This window comes from Leptonotus elevatus, chromosome 19 (assembly GCF_054856555.1).
Source record: "Leptonotus elevatus isolate MCC_2025b chromosome 19, RoL_Lele_1.0, whole genome shotgun sequence".
Classification (NCBI taxonomy): Eukaryota; Metazoa; Chordata; class Actinopteri; order Syngnathiformes; family Syngnathidae; genus Leptonotus; species Leptonotus elevatus.
In genome coordinates this window covers 2,487,150-2,504,511 of record NC_141257.1, presented here as the reverse complement: position 1 = coordinate 2,504,511, position 17,362 = coordinate 2,487,150, and the positions used below count along the sequence as shown (strand labels likewise).

General features: G+C 44.7%; 1 protein-coding gene across 4 annotated transcripts in view; it reads right to left on the bottom strand.

Moving 5' to 3' along the window:
- Nucleotides 1-1,967: 1,967 nt before the first annotated feature.
- Nucleotides 1,968-17,362, bottom strand: part of cica (capicua transcriptional repressor a) — a 29,779-nt gene continuing 14,384 nt past the window's right edge. For 3 of the 4 annotated variants that reach the window (XM_086062245.1, XM_086062243.1, XM_086062244.1), the window contains exons 3-22: nt 16,956-17,226; nt 13,455-13,589; nt 13,151-13,301; nt 10,795-10,897; nt 9,587-9,769; nt 9,207-9,333; nt 8,544-8,713; nt 7,680-7,815; nt 7,373-7,455; nt 6,195-6,774; nt 5,892-6,028; nt 5,462-5,598; nt 4,864-5,092; nt 4,419-4,602; nt 4,220-4,347; nt 3,955-4,133; nt 3,007-3,158; nt 2,791-2,925; nt 2,581-2,706; nt 1,968-2,435 (exon numbers count right to left, since the gene is read on the bottom strand). In XM_086062245.1, coding sequence (XP_085918371.1) covers nt 2,191-2,435; nt 2,581-2,706; nt 2,791-2,925; nt 3,007-3,158; nt 3,955-4,133; nt 4,220-4,347; nt 4,419-4,602; nt 4,864-5,092; nt 5,462-5,598; nt 5,892-6,028; nt 6,195-6,774; nt 7,373-7,455; nt 7,680-7,815; nt 8,544-8,713; nt 9,207-9,333; nt 9,587-9,769; nt 10,795-10,897; nt 13,151-13,301; nt 13,455-13,589; nt 16,956-17,226 — 3,591 coding nt within the window. In that variant the 3' untranslated portion in view covers nt 1,968-2,190. The remainder of the gene's footprint in view (nt 2,436-2,580; nt 2,707-2,790; nt 2,926-3,006; nt 3,159-3,954; nt 4,134-4,219; nt 4,348-4,418; nt 4,603-4,863; nt 5,093-5,461; nt 5,599-5,891; nt 6,029-6,194; nt 6,775-7,372; nt 7,456-7,679; nt 7,816-8,543; nt 8,714-9,206; nt 9,334-9,586; nt 9,770-10,794; nt 10,898-13,150; nt 13,302-13,454; nt 13,590-16,955; nt 17,227-17,362) is intronic. The other variant, XM_086062246.1, reaches the window with a different exon arrangement.

The following is a 17,362-nucleotide window of genomic DNA, read 5'->3' as shown; positions in this document are numbered from 1 at the left end:
ACCTTTTTTTTCAGCTTGTATTTTTTAAAATGTATGTAAAAAGTCAAAACATAAAGAGCATGCATGGTCTTTGATTTTGTTGATGTTTTTCAGATAAGGCAGATTTTTTTTAAAGGGAAAAAAAATAATACATTATAAAAAGTACTTAATGTTATGTTGTAAGTCCTACTTTCAACAAGATAAAAAGTAATGTTAGGAGAGAATAAAAAATTACTAATGTGCTTGCTAAAAAAAGAAGAAGTTTTTTTTTTTTTATCTATGCAGCTGGACTTTTGTTGTGTTGTGTTGTTTTCTGGAAAAAACCCATAAAAAAAATAAAATAATGCTATTAGGCTAATGGCATGCTCAATTTTCCGCACCTGACATCCTTCCTTAAATTCTCATCATAAGACAAAAAAAAACAAAAATAAAAACCTTAATCCGTATATTTTTTGGTGTTCTTTTCAAACTGGCCCAAATACTTCTTGGTAAGCTACAGCATCACATTCCGCTCGCTCACTTGACTGCATTGCTTGTCATTCTCTATGGCACTGAGCCCCCCCCCCCACCCAACCCCACAAAACAAAAACAACCCTCCCAGTATTCCCAGAAAAAAAAAAGTCCTATTGCACCATTTGATGGGAAAGGATAAAGTGTCGAGAAGCGAGGGAAGTGGGGAGGGTTCGAGAGACTGCCCTCCAGGGCTGGTCTAGGATCTGCTTTCCCTGAACTGAAGCCTAACCAGAACCATCCTGAGCTACATAGCGCTTGACCCGGGACCAGTGCTTAAGGGCACTTTCTAACAACGCTTGAACGAGCGAGGGAGAGGGAGGGATGGGCAGGGGGGGGGGGGCTGGGAGGGGGGGGGGGGTCAAAGGTGATTGATAACACGTGGAACAAGGCAGACTTGATCTGTCTGCTCTACGAAAACAATCTCTAAAAACAATACTTTCCTGATTTAACTTGCGGCGCTCTCACACGAGACGCGCCGCACGGATTGTGCAAACACCTGATTTCAACATTTTACAAAGAGACACCACGAGAGTGGTGGCGGGGGGGGTGGGTGGGGCGGGGGTGCGGGGGGCAACCTCTCCCCCACACCCCCCACCCCACCCCCACGCGAGTACATTTAAAATCAAGATTCGGGCTTGGGGACAGATAAAATCCCCCCCCATTTGAAGTCCAACGTCTCTTTTTTTTTTTTTAGTGATTTTCTTGACGTGATGCTGGAAAAGAAACAGAAAAACTGCTCATTTCCACCAGAAAGCAACAAGTGCGCTTTCGTTTTCTTTCCTTCTCTCCGTCATTGGACCTGACATCGTGTTGCTGCTTTGCATATCAACTTTTTTGTTGTTTTTTTTGGGAGTCAACCTTCCATCCAGCGTCCAGTTTTGCGTCTGTCAAAAATCTCTTGAGGGGCGACGACGGAAAGTGCAAAAGTTTTGGCCACAACAGAAATCACGGCCAGATCTTTCATTTTTTGTCCTCGCCGTTGCTCACTAAACTGTGCGTGGGGGGCGCCCATGGCTTGGTCACGGCATTTGTGTGCGCACACGCCGCACTGACTGCAAGGTGTAAAGTGTGTTGGTGTGTGTGTGTGTGTGTGTGCAGCATCGAGGGGCCGTGGAATATGAGTGGAGGTCGTCGGGGTTGTGGTTTTGCGTCCGGGCCCAACTGTGCTGAGGAGTGGACGGACGACGAGGTCAAGTCAATGGCAACTGAGGGCTGGCTGGCAACAGCTAAACTGCATTTGCACAACAACAAGTGACAAAGTGCCTTTTTTTTTCAAGATGTGTGTGTGTGTGCGTGTGTGTGCGTGCGTGCGCTGGGTGGCGGTCCTGGCTGCTGCCATCCAAGAGTAACAGTCTGACTTGCTAAGTGTGTCAGCGTCATGCTGAAGATTACATCTGCACCAAGGTGTGTATGTATATACGTAATACATACATACAGGTATGTGTGTAATATGTGTGTAACATGTGTGTAATATGTGTGTGTGTGTGTGTGTGTGTGTACCACAGAGCTTGTGTCCCGACTACAAACTACTGTACAAATGTGCTGAGGGCAGACCTGGGCGTAGATTTTCCGAGTATATTCGTGAATATTGTTGTTCTGAGATTTCCCGCCCAGGTCAAGATGAAGATGATGAAGATGATGAAGATGATGAAGATGAAGAAGCGCCTGCATCCAAACTTCGTCCCTTCTTAGAAACCTTCACTTTTGGGCGCCTCCATCGTCCGGCTGCTCCGCTCCTCCCCCTGCGTCCTCCCTCGGCGGCGGGTTGAAGGCGGAGGTGGCGGCGGGGCTGCCGGCCTCGATGGAGAAGCCGCCGCCCTCCAGGCTCCCCAGCGTGGCGGCCTGCATGATCTTCTGGCGGACTTCGCGGATTTTCAACTGCAGGCACACCTTGGTGGGGAAGGTGTCGGCGTAGCGGGCCTGGAAAGCCGCCGTGGCCTGAGCTGCAAGGAGGAGGCAGGAAGAGGTCAGCCGGTTCGAGAGTTTCCTCGTTTTTGGGCTTACCCGTGACAATTAGAGCAGCTTAACAGTGTTTCCCACGTGATGTTAATATTTTGCACCTGCAGCACATGATAAAGTTTCTCTGACCTGAGGGGAAGAAGCCATGTTCCTGAAAGAGCTGCATGACGAGCGCCCGCCGCTGGTCCAGGGTTCGACGCAGGGACGAGAAGGGCACCCGGTCCAGGTCTCCGAGGAGATCTTCTCCCTCCATGCCTGCCGGGGCAACGGCGGGAGTGAGGACACCCAACGGAAGAGCTCTGAGCTGTGATTGGCTGCCGTCCGCCACCGCGCTCCCACCTGCTCTGTCAAAGGTGAAGATGTCGCCCTCGCACTTGGCGGCGCTTTTCGGAGTGCTGGGCTCCGAACTGCAGCTGGAGAGGCGGCGGGTCTTCCTCCGCGGCGAGCTCGGGTCATCGTTGGCCGGATCCACTTCTTGATGGGCCGATGGAGGAGAAGGAATTCAAATGAAAGCAATGCGAGGGGTGCAATGGCGGGAGGATAAAATGTCGTTACCGGTGGAGTTGCGCCTCCTCTTGCGGTAGCTGCCCAGGATGGCTCGAGGGGACGTGGCCAGACTCTGCAAGGTGGGCGAGGGCAAAACCTCCGCCGGGTTGAACTCAGGAAGCTCGGCAAAACGCTCCTCGAAGTACGTCTCCGACAAAAGCCTGCGCGGAGAAGCGAGCGAGCGGGCGGGCGGGTCAGTAGGGCTGCTCGAATAAGGGAACAATTATAATCACGATTACTTTGGCAAGAATTGAAATCACGATTATTATTATATAATTTTTTGGGGGTACAAAACAAGAACATGTTTAAGCATTTAAAATTATTAAGACCAATTTAAAAAAATAGAAACATTTAAATTATGTAAGTTCATTTTGGACCAAAGAGAATTAATAATAATATATGTTTATAATAATATTTATTTATTCATTTATGTTGGCAAAAACTTGAAGTTGGAGTGCAGCATGTGCGCTGTACAGTAGGACATTTTTTGGGGTAGAAAACAAGAATGTTTAAAGGTTGAAAAAAAAAAATGAAGACAAATAAAAAAAAATGGATACACTATAATTATGCAAGTTCCTTTTGGATGAAACAAAATTTATTAAATTTGTTATTTAAATTTTTTTTAAAAGGTGCAAATGTATACAATTAAACAACTCAAAAATGAGTATTAATTCTCTTCTTTTTTTTTTTTTACGATTATGCTGATTTTGTAACTGTGGAGTGCATTAATTAAAATTGTAATTTAATTTGGATTAATTGCATGCACAGGATATTGTTTTTGAGTAAAAGAATGGAGGAATTATTATGTAGATGAAAACAGAACACATCATAATCCTTTCACTTTTTTGGAATATTAGATCTCTTTTTGTACCAGATGTTGGTTGAATGCTTGTACGTTCAAAAAAATAATAATAAATAAAATAAAATAAATAAAGTCTCCCGTGAAAGGGCTCTCACTTGTCATGAGAAATGGGCGTCTTTTTGAGCGGCGGAGGTCGGAACTTGATCCTCTTGGAGGACGCCGCCGCCGCCGCCGCCGGCTCTTTTTCGGCAGGTGGAGGTGGCGGCGGCTCCAAAGCTGAAGATGGCGGCTGAGGAGGAGGCCGAGGAGGTGGAGGAGAAGAATGAGCTCCAGCCTGTGATGAAAAAGGACATTTTTTTTGGAGCCATGATGACAAAAAAATAAATGCAACAAACTATATATATTTTGGGGACATATCACCTCTTTCTCATTTTCTCTTCCTTGTTTCTCATTTCCGCTTTCCTTCATCTTCTCCTCGTGCTCTTCATCCTCCTCGATCTTGACATTTTCCTCCTTGATCAAATGTCCAATGTCGTCGTCCTGTTTTTCTGCAAGAGGTGAAAGATTTCCAACTCGACAGTCCACCACCACCACTCGACGACGAGAGCGCTAGTTTTACCTCTGATCTCCTCCATGTCTTGATCCGCTTCCTGCTTGATGGCCGGCCCGCTAAGCGCTTTCTTCGTCTCGACTTCCGTCGCGGCCGAGGGCTTCGCCGCGTCGAGAGCGTCGGTGGCGGGCGAGGCCGTCATCACGGCGACCAGCGGGGCGGTGGACCCGGCGGGGTAGATGGTGGTGAGAACCTGATGCAGGAGATTGTTTAAGCATTAAAATCACACTTAATGTGATTTGCCTTGGCCACCAGGGGGCAGTATAATACAAAACATAGATTGCTTGGTAAACTGCACTAATATTAGTTGTTCTTTGCTGAGGATGAAGAATATATTCATGTCAGTATTGGCATTTTGTGTTTCTACACGTGTTCACTTGTGTTCAAATATCCTATGTCCTAATTTCATTAGCCCATCGAAGGCTATTGATTTTTTTTACTTGCTGATCTTCACCTGCCGAGCAGCAGTGTTGGCAGAGGTGGAGGCGGTCTTAGCATTGTGGTTCTGACCAGTCAGGTTGGGAGGCGGGGCCAGGAGAGGGTGTCCGGCCGGCGCGAGGGCGGTGAAGCCTAATGTCGTCAGGGGGGACGAGAGATACGCAGTGCCCGGCAGCGGCGGCGGAACCTGGGCTTGTTGGGGAGTCGTCGTGGTAACGCCCGGACTGGACTGGACGTAGGTGATCCTGCGGGTGAGATGCAGTTGAGTGTTGACGTCAACAAATAAAAAAACATTTACAGTATACAGACAATTACAAATTTAGAGTTGTGCGCAGTAAGTGTAGTACCATGTTGTGCCACAAAATTTTTGGGCAGCACTGAGCTTTACTGGAAGCAGCGTAATTAACAAGAAGAAGAGTAAAATCTCCAAGCAAGCAATGACAGTATTGCTTTGGCGCCGTCTGATGCGGCGAGTAGAGTATCTTCATTTAGAGTTATTTGTGCTGCCATCTTGTGGCATCTATTGGCAATTACAGTACAGCATAAACACATTTAGGTCAATTACTCGCAGATTTTAATTGTTAGCAAAATAAAGATGCTCAGGTAATGTTAACCTGGTGGGCGGCGTGGTCAGGAGGAGGGTCTGTGGGGGCGTGGCGCCGGGAGCCATCACTGCCGCCATGGAAACAGGAAAGGCGCTCCCATGGTGAACGCTGCCTTGGACCACGGGCATGGGAGCAATCTGGATGATCTGTGGAGGACACGGCAAGGCAACAACAGTTACACCACATTAACCATAATGACGCAGGATACAAGAAATTTACTATATGATGTTAAACAATATCATCAACAGTATGTCAGCAGTCTTTTTTTCTCCAGACATTTATACAAATTTCAAATGAGTTGATTCATTAGAACGAATCAAATGAGATCTATTTGTATTTATTTATTTTTATATTTATGTACATAAAATAGATGTAAATAGACATTTAAAATGTTTGCATTTATTTGTCAAGTGGGTTGCGTTGCGGCCTCTTCATGCACCTTATTTCCAGCGGCGGCGCCATTTTGCACAGGAAGAGGCGGCGCCAGCAAGGAGACGGGCGCATGAGGGGGCGTAGACCCGGGGGGTCGAACCGTCGCCATGGGAACCAGCATCTTACTCTGCAGCTGGGCTTGAACTGATGAACGAAAAAGAGAACGAAAGACATGAATGGAGGCCATACTGAATGGACACCAGGTGGCGGGGGGGGCACGGACGCAGAGGTGGGGAGATAGTTGGAGTGGCACAGGTGGGCGGCAATCGTTTATATAGCATTTTATTTTGAAAGGCTCACTGCATCTCACCTCTGCTTTCTGTGGCTGCTGTCACTCTCGCCCCCGGGTGCGGCGTGCCATTGGCCGACGGGGGGGCGTCAGCGGCCACCGAGCCCATTTGCTGGCAGGTGAGCTCAGGCGGGGAGTGGATCTGGGGGGTCGGCAGGATGTACTTGGGGGTTGGCGGGACGGGGGAAGTGGTGGCAGTGGGTCTGATTACGGCTAGGGGGGGCGGCTGGGCGTGGGGCGGGAGCTTGACAGGCTGGGCGGGCAGCAAGGAGCCAGCGAAAGCTAAGCCGGGACCAGGAGAGGCGGAGGACAGGTACCCACCCCCTGCGGTGATTGGCAGCTGCTTCCCTCCAATCAGGATGGCGGCTTTCTTCTCTTGCAGCGGGGGGCCGAGGGTGACGGCGCCCTCGACGGGACCAACGGCAGCCTGGGTGCTGGGCGTGGAGCCCCCTACAGGCAGGGAGGGCGTCCCCCCGCCTTCTCCTCCAACGGCGCTTCCCATGATGTCCTTTTCGTCCATATCGACGGCCGTCTTCCTCGCACGCTCGTCGGGAGGCGAGGGGGAGGCGAGGGAGGAGCGAGCCAACGGCTGGAAGCCAGGCTGGAGGCGAAGGAAAAAGACGGGAGATCAAAAGAAAAAGTGGAATATGATATCTCTTACGTGACTTTTTCTCGACGGCGTTTGCAATAAGTTTGAATGCATAAGACAGCTTCATGCTCGGGCTGGACGACATAAGCTTCAAATAAAATCTTTGTTTCCCCCCTTCTGGGATTTGCTTTGTATCTCTTGATAGCAAACGTTTTATTTTCTGATTATTAACTTGTATGACATCAACTTCCACAGAAATAATAGAGAAAAAAACCAATGCGCTTCTTCTTGGAAAACATCCCATTTTTGATCAAAACATATGGTAAAAAAAAATATTTTCAAAAAATAAGGACTTATTTATGTCATCCCCAAATGATTAACCGATTTTTGGGGAAGTCAACAATAACATGACTGGCTTCATGAGTTGAAGATTTAAATTGGAAGATGAGAAGCCAAAGACACGAGGTTAGCAATGAATCGCTAATGTGGAGTAGCCAAGTCAAGTCGACTTGACAAGCGGGGGTGTGGGGAAATAAAAATCATCCAATTCATCAATTTGCGATGGAAAAAGCATTTTTCAAATAAAGCTGCACAGCTCTACGCCTCGTACCTGGCCATCGGACTCGTCTTCGTCGCTGTCCGTCACTCTCTCCTTACACTTGAGGTCAATGGAGCCTTCGGGACACGAGTCCTCTGAAGACACACGCGTCAAGTCACAGTTAATTTCACATCCATGCCGTTTCCCATTATATGTTCGCATCAACTCAATGTGTATTTATACAATGATTCATTGTCTGTCCAGGTTTAACGGTAAACTTCAACTGTCTCTTAAAAGCAATTTTATTCGATGAAATGAGATCATTTAAAACAAATTACGATCATAATTGAATGGTAATCTGTTGCCGAGGACCACCCACCCATGACGTCGTCGTCCCCCTCTTCTTCGCAGATGACCATGCGCTCCTCGTCACTGTTGACATCCTCGTTAGCGCCGCCCTGATGGTGGGAAGATGGCGGCAGTTGCCGGTTGCGGAAAAAACCGGGGCCGTCCTCCTGACCAAAAAGAAATAAGATTTGGTTATCTTTGAAAGCTCCTATTGACAAAAGGTGCGAATACAAATGTCAATATCATCGGGTGCATTTCTCCAAAAGGAAACTTTTTTTTTTTTTTTCATTATCAGTAAAGAAAAAGTGATTATTGCTATTATTTATTTATGAATTTATAATGTTTAAAAAAAAATAATAATAAAATGAAGCAAATCAAACATTTCAATTGTTTACATATCAAGTATGTTAATCTAATTAATAATTTTACATTTAAATTAAAATTTCTTTCTTTCTTTTTTAGTATATTAAGAGTGCGTGATCAGTGTTTGAATTCATTTCCTATTCTTCAGATAGTGGACAATGACACCATGAAATGAATGTAATGCCCCAACATTTTGAATTTATTAATCCAATTTAGATTTATTTCGGGCTGGTTGACGCTGCGGCAGAGTTGCTAGCAACGACGCAAACTCATTGCCTCCGAGACGAGCTCGCTCGCTCTCTCCCGTGTGGTTTGCTGTCTAGCACACTTCAAAGGCATTGAAAAGCACAAAGATGTTTCAAGATCACACAAAGACTCCCTTTTAGCGGCGCGAAGGACACATGGTAGCTGTGGGCGCACACGCGCGCGCGCACACACTCGTGTTGTTTACACGGCCTGCATTCACGCTTTTGTTCCGGCAGGGAGATAATCGCACACGAGTGCGTCGCGAGCAGACGCAAGCGTCTCCCACCTTCTCGCCGTCTGCGCGGCGCCGCAGGCTGTGAACGGCACTGTGGGAAAAAGCTCTGGGACGGGGGTGCTGAACACCCAACGGGCCGCCGCCCGCTTGGCGCTCGCCTCCGCCGGTCCACGGCGAGCTCAGCACCTTGCCCTCCAGCGCCTGAGACTCCAAATGCGGGTCTGGGCAGAAGGAAGAAAAAAACAAAAATGGTGTCAAAATGTGTGCGTTGATTTAAAGTTCCTTTCATTTCAAACGTGCGATTAATGACCGCCCCTTACTTGGAAAGCCTGTACTGGGGGAGCAGACACGCCCACGTTTAAACTTAGCAGTAATGCATTTAATAATAATGCATATATTTGTGAAGACCGGGGTCAAGTTGCATTTTAAAAATGTGCAGAATTTTTGTGACTTCATGTTAAAGATTAGATAGCTCTTAATATGAAAAGAAAAATGCACTGAGCTGTCACCGTCTTACAAATGCAATTATGCCATCTAGTGGCAGGAAAAATGACCTCAACACAAATCACTTGTTTTTTACAGTACAGTACATCTTTTTGCAATCCTATGAACAAATATAACCACACATCACGGTTAGCATTATACAACCCTGCGATTATACATTTACGTGGTTCCACTTTCATCATCATTACAAACAACAACCCCCTCCCCCACCTATGGTTTCGGACATGCTTCTCTCCCGCGCCTCCTTGGGGGCCCCACGGCCGTCAGACAGCGACTTCCGTCGGTCCTTGTTGCACCACTTCCAGTCGGGATGGGCTCGGAAGTGGGCCTCCTTCACCTGCCATGAAGGGAACATTCGATTCAACATAAATACAGTGCAGACATTGTTAATATGGTCAAACGTGAATGTAAATATTCTGACAAAAAGGAGGATTTAAGGTCATTAAGAATTGATTCTCATTCTCAATGCCAACCTTTTTTTTTTTTTAAAGGCCACATCACACACAAGCAAAGGTGACGTTTAAATACTACTAGTGCTAAAAATAGTCCGGTGATGTAATGCAGTTAAATCGTTTAGCCTGCATCCCGACCTGGAAGGCTAAGTCGTGGTACTGCTGCTTCTCGTTGGGGCCCAGTGCGTACCACCACTCGCCCAGGATCTTGCTGACGGTTCGGTTGTCCTGGTTGGGGTGCTGCTGGTGGACCACGGCCCGGTGGCGCTTGCTGAAGATCATGAAGGCGTTCATGGGCCGGCGAATGTGGTCTTTCTCCCTCTGGTGAAAGAAGGGCATGTTAAGAAGGACATCAAGGTTCCTTCATGTTCCAAAAGTCCATATTTTTATCCAGTTCCTAATTAGACTAGACTAATTGCAATTTCTGTTGAAATTGCGTGGGAATGCTAATAGCTGAATGCTAATAGCTGAATGCTCATGAAGTAAATTGAAAGATAAATGATGTGAAAATTACAAAGTATTAATTGTAGATAAATGAATAAAAAGAACACAAACCCGTGAATTTTTGAAGCAAGTGTTATCTGAAAGTGCCCTCCATTCATTTAGATGGAAAAGTGGAACTATGACAGTCAGTTGGTATACGTGTATAACCCTTAGCATAATTGCCATGAATATGGGATTCGAACCCGTGACCTCCTGCTTACTGGACAATGCAATAAGTGCGCCACTGAGCTGTATCAGAGAGCTGGTAATGATGATCAGCTGTATGTATGGTATGCATAAGTGGGTGTGGAAAGTGGGACTTAAAAAAAGTTCAATGTCAGTCCCATTGAAAATGAATGGGGAAAAGTTGACATTTAACGTTAAATTGTGCGAGTACTGTAAGTAAGACGATATATACCCCGGAAGGCGTGAATTTTTGAAGCAAGAAATTTGAACAGTGTAAATCGGAAGTATTATGTGGGAGTTGTTTTCTTCCAGCATTCCCACAATAAACAATAATACAGATACATACTAGGTAAATAGTGGCACATGGGCTCCCTCTAGTGGTATGCAAAACAATCACATAATTAAATGTAAAACTGTCCATGTTAAAGTGAAACCTTTTTTTTTCATGAATGTGAGAAGAAGATTAAGATATAAGAAGATTAATCCATCCATTTTTGTCCATTTTTGTCCTGTACTGCCCTCTGGTGTCGACTAAAATTACGACGTTGGCAATGCGGGCCACTTTCAGGCAACAAAATGGCAGCACCCTGAGGTACATGAAAATGGATGAAACTTCTTATTCCACCACCTGTAACGATGGTTTGGTGTGAATTTTGTGGTCATGACGACGGACCGACCTTCCTGTCTGCGTCCTTGGGGAGGGCGCTGAGGGACTGCGTGCGTCTCTTGGCGGGGCCACGCGAGGGCGATGCGTCGTTGGCAGCCACGCCGGGGGAGAAGCTGCAGTGGGAAGACACAAAACAACATTTGCATGATTCAAAATAGTGCCAAGAGTTTGATTTTTTTTGGGAAGGAAAAAGCTCACTTTTGAAAATATTTGCTGAAAAAAAATCATTCATTTCATTTCAACCATTTTATTTTTGTAGTGTTATAAAATATTAAACTTTATTCTCACTGTTTTCTTATATGTTGACCTTTTCTGAAAAAAAAAATATCTCCAAATAAATGAATAAATAATAAATAAATAAGACTTAAAATCCCATATATAATTTTATTATTGTAAGATTATTGGGGAGAGAAAACAGCGTATTTCTTGTAATATTCTGACTTTTTCTGCATAATAGAATATTTAGGAACAATAAGACTTAACCTACACAAATAAGAAGATTATTACTTTTCTGGGAAAAAAAATACTGCTTTATTTTAACAATATTACACATTTATTGTTTCATGCCCTCATCCCTCCCCCCCACCCCCAAATTTTTTTTTGTTCATCAGAGTATGATGTTGTCTGTAAAGAAAGAAAAAAAATATTATCCTCGTAGCCTATGTTTGTTACAACGTTTGTTGTTTGTAATCCCTCAATCAAAACTGAGCATTGTCATCTCTATAAAAAACAACAACTCATTTTCTACACAGCTGCTGCATTGGCCCTCATTAGCCTGTGTACCTAATGAAGTGGCCGGTGATGTAACGTCTGTAGCCATGGCAACGCCTCAGCGCAAGTGACTGAGTCAACACGCAAAAGACACCTGAGCTGTCCTGTCGAACCGCATGCTAAAAAATGCTAAGGTTAGACAAACATGTTGACTTTGTAGTCCATCCAAAGTCAGACAACGGGGGAGGAGGAGGAGGAAGAGGAGGAAGAGGAGGAAGCTCTCTTTTCTAGTCGGCGACGGTGGCCTTTTGTGAGCGCGGCGACCCTGGAACATTTCTTTGACAAAAAAAAAAAAAAAAACGCACGCTACAAACCAGACAGCCTGTCTGAGTCAGCGTGAAAGAGCAAAAACAGAATCAGACGTTATGAAGAGCCAGCGAGCAGCGTGTGTGTGTGTGTGTGTGTACCATACGCGCGCGCACACACACACGCGCGCGCGCGAGGACGGCATCGCGCCATTTTAGTCGCACTCTCAGAGGAGGCAGATTTCACAACACAACAAGTGTGCGTGTGTGCGAGTGTGTGTGGGGGTGTGCGCGTGTGTAAGAGGAGCATCCTTGAGAGGAAGAACAAGTGGTGCTTCCATGGAGTGCTCACATAAATCAAAGCACCATTTCACAACGAGACAACACTAATTTATACACCACTATCACTTTATCCTTGTAAGTTCCAACTTTGAAAATACGTGTAGAAATAAGCCTTTATTTTTGTAATATTCAACATTTTCGTAAAAAAAAAAAAAAGTTTATTCATGCTATATTAGGGCACTTTGGTTGGGGAAAAAAAATTATTGGGGGGGAAAAAAAGCAACTTTTTGCCATAATGTTGACTTTGACATTGACCAAAAAAACACCAACAACAATAACTTACTTTATTATCATAAGATGGCACCTTTTTTATATATAAAAAAAAAATACAGCTTTATTCTCATAATACTATTTTTAATTGAAAAAATGACAACTATTATTGTATGTTTTTTGGAGGGGAAAAACGTTTTCTGCATAAGATAACGAGGGGAAAAAAACAACCTTTGTTATTCAATTTATTTTCTCAAGAAAATAGTTTTTTTTTCTCATATCACATTTTGTTTTAAAAGAAAATTGCAACTGTACTCAAAGTTCCAGTCCTAAAAAAAGTACAGTGACTGTTTTCCCTCAAAAAAATTATTATATTACCGTTTTTGTGTAAAAACTCTATCGATAGATAGATAGATAGATAGATAGGAAAAAATCAAACTTGAGTTTTTTCTCGAAAGACTACTACCTCTTTATTATGGTAATATTAAATTATTAAAAAAATATATATATTGTCAGAATTTTTTTGGTGTGTTAAACACTAGGTTACCACTTGACAAATAAAGCTTTGTTCTCCACAATATGGTGAATTTTTTTCTTGAAATGTACAACTTTAACCTCATAATACAACACCATTAACAACAACATTAATAGGAAAAAACAAAGCATTTCTATTATAAAATGTTGTCAATTAAAAAAAAAAAACCTACACAGGGTTGATGTTTGATGATTTATATATAACACACAACAAGTGAAGAAGCAAGCACTTCTCTTCTTTGTGGCCAAGCGTTTTGTACTCACGGGTCATCCGTGTCGCTCTCAGTCTCGCTGTCGGCCCCGCCCCTCTCCGCAGGGGCGTTGTTGTTATTGGTCGGGGGCGGACGTGACGGCGACGCCCTTTCCAGGTCAGGGGGTCGTCGGTCGCCCACCAGGGCCACGCCGCAACGAGGCTCTGAAACATTGCAACAATACAAATAGCAACTTTGTCCTAATTCTCATAAATTTAATATATATATATATTCTTAATTTATTTATACAGCTGTCCTCTGGTGACTGACTACTTTTAACTGACCAAAATGCGACATCATTCTTCCCTTTTTGTTACCTTGGCGTTGATTGGCGAGCTGCTGTCCGTCGATGGCGGGCTGGACGGACGCTCCCGATGGGCTGGGCTCCAGGAAAGGGACGAGCGAGTGCCAAGGGAACACTGGCACAGAGCGAGGCTCCACATTGGTCCACACTGGTGTGTGTTTGGACAAGGACAAATACAAAAATGATCGTTAAAAAAGACCACTTTTTTTCTGAAAATGTTCTAACTTTTTTTTTCTAGCAAACAAAGAATCCAAACTTAATTGTCATGGGATTACAATTTATCCAAACATGATTTTATTCTTGTAACATTACGACAAAAACAAAGAGAGAAAAAAAGAGTTATCTAGAAAAAACAGTTTTTTTCCCTGGTAATATTACAATGACATGTTTGTGTTTTTAAGAAAGTTGTCCAGCTCTTATGAGAAATCCACAGTTGTTGATGACCAAAATGAATCCCAGTAAGCCTCTGACACGATTTATGTGGTGTTAAAGCAAAAACCATGGTGTTCCGATGCATAAGGTTTCGTAGTACGAGCTAACACATTGAGGTGAAGTTGCGCCGCTGCTGAGTCGTCACTCCTGCCGCCACCCGCCTCACTTCCTGCTGATGCCAATGCGGCTGCTCTATATTTAGATTGAGGAGGAATCTCATCCGCGGGGGCCTCCGCCGCCTCCTGTTTGTTTTTATATGTATACAGTGAACCCGCGTTGTACCGCAGTTCATTGCGGATAATTAAGCGATCCTTTTAGTTTGGGTTTTTAGCACACAGGCGAGTCTTGAATTCAGAGTTGCCTGCCGTCAGCGCAGTACCACGATGTGCCACAACAGGCCAGGCAGCACTGAGCTCTACTGCAAAAGATGCAGTGTGATTGAGGGCAAGAAGGAGAGTAAGTCAGTCATACAGGACCACGTTTGTTAGCCATTAGCGTTAGAAAGGCTAAGGCCTGCTAATTCACGGCCAATCAAAAGGTTTGTAATCACCTACAGACGCCACAAGAGGGCAGCAAAGTGCTTTTTCTATTAGACAAGGCTATGGCCAGACAAAATTGATCTCTTTCCCTTAGTTCAACAGTTACTTGGGAGCAATATGCCACGAGATGGCGCCAATGCAATATTCTATAGTAGACATGGTTTGAGCCTGCACACAAAATGGCGGATAAGTGAAATTTTCAGCAAGTGGCAGAGGATAGGTTCACCCAAAAAAGAATAATGGGGGCCAAAAAAAACTTGACATTTTTTTTTCTAGCTTGGTGACCCAGCTGGTTGCTCTTACGCCACATGCTAATGCTATGCTAGGTTAGCATTTTCTCTCATAAGAGCTCAGGTTTGCTGGCGATTTGCAAGGTTGCATCACAACAGTGAAGACAATCAAACTTGACTAAGCTGAGGAAGTAAAAGTCTCAATAAGGTTAGCATTTAAGTAGCACTAAGGAACTTTTCAACTTTAATAAAATATTTTCATAACTCTTCTGATGAAACATCCACAGTTGAATGGTACCTGCTTTAATAAAATATTTCCATAACTCTTCTGATGAAACATCCACAGTTGAATGGTACCTGGGGTCTGTATCATTTTTACTGGCACTAGGCAACTTTGAGGAGGATGGTAGGAACACTGCCACACAAAAACTACAAATGTGCTGACTTGCTTTATGGCATACGTCACTTCCCCCTTTCGCCATCCAGTCAACTTGAATGTCGCCACACACGATTACTGCTTTCCTGGCAGAAGCTGCAAAACAACTGAAAAGTTTTGTCTGAGGAGACAAAAACGACAAATGGAAGCTACCCGGATAAAAGGACATCAAGCATCAACATTGGCCTGGATTTCATTCGCTGGCGTTAGCTCAAAAACGACGCAATGCACTTGTCCTCATGGGAAATGTGGTTCTTCTTCAGGCATAACAATACCGCTTTTGTCCATATGGCGCCGCCATAATAAATGTAAAATCAAAGTTCCTTAGTGTTGACTTTACACCAAATGACATAGTTGGGGTGAACATTTTGGCTTTTAAAATTACAACGTTTAATTCTCTTTCATTTATTTGTGTCATTTCTACAGTAAACTTCATAAATGGGGGTTGCCTGTAGCACATATTCTTTTTGTATGGCACAGCGGAGGCGACGCTACGCTACAAAGGCAGGTGGCTGGCGGCCGTGCGAAGGATATGTGCGAGGGCGTTAGCGCTGGGCTAATCAGCTAGTGCGCTAATTCTTCCAACGCGTAACCATGACAACACGCCAGCCGTAGACCACCACGGCTCCTTTTTTAGCGATCAGACAGACTCAGTGCCCTCTCGGATCGCGTGCGTGCGCGCGCGCGCGCGTGCGTGCAAGCGTGAACGTCCTTGTTGCACTCTGCGCTGCATGTCTAGACATGTCAATATTTTCACCCTTTGAGAGTTTCACTCACACTCCTTATCTCTTACACGCACACACGCTGGTATAAAGGGCAACACCCCTGGCACACACACGCACACACACAGAAACTATGCATGGCAGCACACATCCAGCGATACAAGGCAAACGTCATAGTTATTAATAATAAGCAGCATGGGTGGGGTGACCAGTACGAATAATTCAAGAGTTTATAGTTTCCCTCATCTTCACATAACCTACTTTTGTAGTAAAGATAAGTTAGAGTTAAATGATAAGTATTGGTATAAATTATATCAAATCTTTTTCCGCATGGGACATCATATTTTTATACGTCTGCATTTGGCCGTAGTGGATGTGAGGAGGATTGTCATGGCAACAGTTGGACAGTATGTGATTAACACCTCCCTTTACTTATCTCGCACAATGTTGAATCACATGTTGCCAAAATACATACACACGAGAACAAAAGACACCCACTTGTTTCAAAGCGAGACTAAAGCGAAGCCATTGAAAAGTCAAACAATAAGGAACACCAGAAAAGCAGACACAAAATGGAAAATAAGCTAGAGATTATCTTGGTATCTATTGATACTAGAATCTTCTCTGGGGACTGAAAACTTCTAGGGACTCTCTGGACAAGAACCTTCTCTCAGGACTGCAAACTTCTCTAGGGGAAAGTACCTCATCTCTGGACTACAACCTTTTCTTTATACAAGACCCTTCTTTCTGGAGTACAACTTTCTCTCGAGACTAGAAGATTTGCCGGGGACTACTACCTTTTATTGGGACTAAACCTTCTCAGGACTAAGACATTTTCTCTGGACTAGAACCTTGACTTGGGAGTAGAACATTCTCTGTGGAACAGAAATTTATATTTGGAACAGGGACGTTCATTCTCTACTTATTCAAACCTTAATCATGGGACTACAACATTCTCTATAGACTTGAACCCCGAATGGGGACCACAACCTTTTCTTGGACTAGTAGATTCTCTGGGGACTAAACTTCTCTAGGAACTAGTTCCTAGAGAGTCAGTACAGAGGGAACTAACACCTTCTCTCTGGACTAGTACCTTCTCTCACTCATTGAGGCGTCTATGTTTATATGTCTATGGTGAGCAAGAGAACTCCTTACCCGTTCCGGGACGTCCCATGATGATTTGCTTGCGGGGTGCAGGGTGCGAAGATTCGGCGGGCAGAATGAGTGGCAAGAGGGCTGTGGGTGTTGGGTGACACGCTACCGGCTGTGGCAAGACCCCACCGGTGGCCTCCCGGTGACCCTCAGGCTTTCTCTCCCTGCCCCCGGATCCTGACGAGTACAGGATGGGCCCTGCGTTGGTCGACGTTGAACTGGCAGTGGAGGAACTGGAGAGTGCGGCGTGGCCTGCTGAAGCTGGGGTGAGGGACTGGGCAGAGCAAGTGGAAACTTTGGATGAGATGTGGGGCGCACCCTTGATTGTCCAGTCAATCAAAGTCAGAGCACGTATAGACACACAATGGATTTGTCGCCAGTCAATGTCAGCCAAGGTACATAATTTAATA